Source organism: Propithecus coquereli, unplaced genomic scaffold (genome assembly GCF_000956105.1).
Source record: "Propithecus coquereli isolate 6110/MARCELLA unplaced genomic scaffold, Pcoq_1.0 Scaffold29, whole genome shotgun sequence".
NCBI lineage: Eukaryota > Metazoa > Chordata > Mammalia > Primates > Indriidae > Propithecus > Propithecus coquereli.
In genome coordinates, this window is record NW_012148507.1 from 2,614,137 (window position 1) to 2,618,818 (window position 4,682).

General features: G+C 38.7%; 1 protein-coding gene across 1 annotated transcript in view; it reads left to right on the top strand.

Annotated features, from left to right (window-relative positions):
* Nucleotides 1-4,682, top strand: part of PKHD1 (polycystic kidney and hepatic disease 1 (autosomal recessive)) — a 535,504-nt gene that overhangs the window by 268,660 nt on the left and 262,162 nt on the right. Inside the window, 1 exon segment of the mRNA XM_012648551.1 lies at nt 476-538. Coding sequence (XP_012504005.1) covers nt 476-538 — 63 coding nt within the window.

Here is a 4,682-nt window from a genome sequence, read left to right on the forward strand (position 1 = left end):
ACAATAATATCCATAAATTCATGGGTTGAATGGATTAGTTGTTTTTTTCTAAAATATATTACAATTCATAGCTACTAAAATGAAACTTTTCATGCCACTAAAATCCTCACTACACATTTTATATTTTGGGAATATGATGCAGTCTGCAAGTTTTTGGTATAATTGATGAGAAGTAAGAACTGTGAACACAAGGATCTTTTCCATCTGGGTCTCTGTTCACTTTCTAAGAACACCTGCTCCTGAGAAAAAACCACGTTTTTGAGAGTATAGTACAGGAGAAGTTGTGTAATTCCTTAAATCAGTGTTTTTAAAACTTGCCTTATGGGTAAACCGCTGGAATGCTTGTTTTCAGGACCTTCCCTGGAGGTGCTGGCTCTGCAGGTCTGTGGCAGGGCCCAGGAAATGACCAGTACTTCCACAGAAGTATGGCACACATTGCTCTGAATCAGAATAACAATTGTTATTGTTCTCTGAGTTAATTAAGAAGGACGAATTGAGCTAGCTCTCAGGACTGTGGTTAATGCAGATATATCTGTCAGCATCTTGATCAAGTTCTTCGATGCTTAAAACAATTACACCGTTCCATGAATGCATGTAACTGGGATAATAGAAGGTGATCAGAGGATTTTCATATAATATTTCCATGAAGGACTTAGAAGATCATGTGTTACGAGGGCCAAGGTGGCTTCCATGATAGTGTCTGTGAGGCTGGAATCAGACAGGATTGTGGTCCTGTGAATCAAACTTCAGCTGCCCAGGGACCAGTTGACAAGGAAGCCTTCTCTGTGGCTGAGTTGAAGAGGTCACTTCTGGGGAATGAAGTCAAGTTTACTGCGTAGGACAGGAGAAAGAGCAGGCGTACGCAGGTATGTGGAGAAGATTTGACGGTATCGGACAGGGCGAGCTAAAGTGAAACTGCAGAGAGACCAGATCCAACAGCTGGCTCAGGGAGACAAAGCTGGAGTCTGGGTCTGGAGCAGACAGAGACAGAAATGGAAGCCGTGAGTCAGGGTGGGATGGCATGAAACTCGCAGGCACCAGTTACAGTTGCTGCTTTATGTTCTCTCATTGTGTAGTCAGTGGCTGAGTCACACTAGATAAATGTGGCCTGAATGAGAGATTCTAATATGTGCATAAATTGAAATGACAAAGTGAGAATGAGAATGTGAATGGAAGAGTGAAATAGGGAAAGAGTCTAAAATCTACTAAGATGCCATGTATTGTTTTTTTTTCCTTTTTAAATAGTTAGGTACTTATTTCTCCCTCCAAAATTTTAAGAGAGAATAATTAGACCTGCTTTGGGAGAGAAAGAATTAATTTTTCTCTTCCTTAGTGCCCTAATGAGGACAAAATTTATCAGACACGACACATTACTTTGGTAAGCGCTAGTATCACATCTAGTTTAGTAATTCACTTTCCTCTTACCAGGAATCATTTTCTTAGCACATTTTTCTCTTCCTCTTAGATGTCTGTGTTTATAGCAAGCTTAGATCATATAGCACTCATCAGAATAACTTGGCAATAATTGACCCAAAGAATTTTTTTTTCTTTTTGAGGATCAGATCTTCTTACAATCTGGGAAGGATCAACTGCGATGGGGCTCCGTTTATAAACAAGGAAGATTAACCATGCTCATATTACAAATACAAAATCAGAAATCACAAGCACTGAGAAAACATATGTACAATATCACAGCTTGTGGAAGGCTTTTAAACTCTTCCCAAGCCAATATCTTCATTCTCAAATGATTTTCATCCTTCTTTGTATTTATTCAAATTGGAAATGACACTTCACATTTACAGTCTTTTATAGAGTCAAAACACTTAACAAACTTTAGCAGATCTGGTTAAGTTGCTTACGGCTCTGTAATACTACAACTTACCATGATTAGGTGCAGCTGGAACAAGAGTAAAGAGAATAAAAGTATACTTTTTGAGCTTTGTTAACTGGCGCCCAGAATAATGAGCATGCTATGATGGCAATATTGCTAATGGCTAACATTTATTATTTATTATGTTCCAGGTTCTGTGCTAAGCATGTTCCGGATTATCCTATCTTTTCTTCTCAATAACCCCATGAGATAGATAGTATGATTATTTCCATTTTGGGATGAATTGAATGAGGTTCAGAAATGGTGAATAACTCAGCCCATATCTAGGAACCAGAAGAGCTAAGATTCAGATCCAGGCTGTAGGGCTCTAGCAACCACATTCTTCCCACCATCTCTGTTGTCTTTCATGACCTAGAAACGATGTTTGGGAAGAAATAGCCCCCTGGCCCTTACCCACATGCTCAGAACCAGCCACCAGAGGGACACGTAGAGGTGGTGCTATTAGAAACCAGACTCTTTGTGCACTGTACATTGTACGTTCGTATGTTGTACTTTTGTTAACTTTTCTCTACCTCCTTTGGTACTGAGACTATGTATCTTCTCTGAATGGCATTCGCACACTCAAATTTAATAAAACGAGCAATAGATTTTGAATATACTGTTTAGTTTTCCAATGTCTCTTTTGGGAAGGGGTTCTTCTGGGGGTGGAGGGCATTTGTACATGTGGAGAGGCTCAAGGAAATCAGTGGCCACTCTGTCCAGAAGCCATCAGCACATTGTTGTGGAAAGAGCTATAGACACAACAGAGCACTGAGGCAGAAAGCCTTGGCTTTCTGAGAACAGTGTGTGAGTAAGGGGTGAATTGAATGAAAGGGCGAGTGGAACAGCCTCTCATGAGAGGCAGCTACGTTGAGGGTTGGTCTTTTCAGTCTTAGGGATAATCATCACAGTGATATCTGCAATGCATTCATACTTATGGTATCTCTTTTCACTTAAGGGATTTTGGATACAGTGAATGTTTTCCCTCTACTTCAAATTTCTCTCATTTATCTAGTGGAAAAAATAATGTTTCCATTCTTCCCTCCCCCAAATCATTCCTCTTATAGGTATATATTATATTTCTTTTGGGTTAATTGTATCATTGTAAAATGACTGGAGTGGCTTTGAAAAAGACTCTTGACTTGTGACTATTATTACTTTCCTTACCTCAGTGGCTCTGTCTTATAAAGAAGAGGACACGGATATACTGAAATCTGCACACAGCTTGGAAACCATTAAGGATGACTTTTGTAACATCTTTAAATGAACTGATTTCCCTTTCCAAATGTTTCCTGGCATTTTTTTCTAAGTTACCTTTCTTAGAGTTTGATTCTATTGCAATATTTAATCCCTTTGTCCTGTAGAAGGGCATTCTATTATAACAGGCTTTTACTGGGTTGCATAAGCCATCTTTTCCATATTCTCTTTTCCTTTTCTTTCCATGGAAGCCCAACTTTTTAAATTATTTTGCCTTTTGGCTCCTTGAAGGGGATTATTTTCTAACTCTAAGAGAGTGGGCAGAATGTATAAATTGCCAGTTAAGTATACTAGGTACCCAGAGTAGAGCATTGTCAACTTAAGATTTCCAAATTGGTCCATGAAAATGAAGTCTCTACATTTCTAGCAATACCTGTCATAAGGTATATGAGAAAAGTCCCTCCCTTGAAAATTTGAAGACAACATTGACTATTGAGGCAATACTAAATTAATAGTTGATGCTCAATAAATATTTACTAAATTAACAATAAATATTTACAAATTGAGAACAAGTTTGGGATAAATACCACAGTATGGACTTAGAAGTGCTTTTCAACTTTACAGAATGCACAGATTGATGTGAACAGAAGTGGATGAGTTACACCTTATATTAAAAAAGGAATGAGACTGGCGGCTTTATTATTAAGTTAGAAAGATGGGTGAAATAAGCTACAGGATAAAGGAACGATTTAAGCAAAGTCTTGGAAGTGGTGATAAAAGCAGACCATGTCAATAGCATGTTGCCATTGTACCTGGTCTCAAGATGTGACGGTGTAAGGAGAAAGCCACAGGTTCATGCTTTTCATAATTGAAAACGTTTTTAGATAAGAAAATGACCAACATAAGAATAGAAGAATTGGAGAGGTCTCATCATGGATCTCTTTGGGGATCATTTTCTTTGTAATGTTCTGAAGCTTACGTTTTGTAATTAGAAAGAATGATCCTCGGTCTATTTCATCTGTGATGGAGGAAAGGTTTTAGGGTCCCAGGAAAACAAAAATGGAGAGCATGAGTTGGCTGAGGCCCCGAGGCTGCAGCCTTCAGCAGCATCCGGTCCTCCCATGGTGGGAGGTGCTGGCTCATGTGACATATGATAAGGCAGAAAGGTAATTAACCAATAAGAGACAAGGTGTGACCGAAAAATGGAGTTCGCGCACCTGATTACTAATTAATCAGGCGTGAGAGCACCTTGTAGATGCATTCACTATTTAATTATAGCAGCCTCTCTTGGCAAAGGAGCATATGCTCCCAGCTTAATCTACTGGTTTATACGACATCAAATTGTCATTATCAGAAAGAATCAGGCCTTTTGATTATTTCCACTAATTTATTGAACACTTAAAATTAATGAACCCCAGGCCTTTTAAATGTGCTCAGTTGGTTTGGAAGATGAGAAGAGAATGGGGGGTGGGGCACAGCCTTCATTAAAAGGACAATTTGTTTGGATAAAGGTAAAGCAAATACATTTCATGGATGATCTGAACTCTATTGGTGAAAAACACATGAATTCTAAAAGCTGAGCCTACAAAATGATGGAGAGGAAGTAGGATATGGG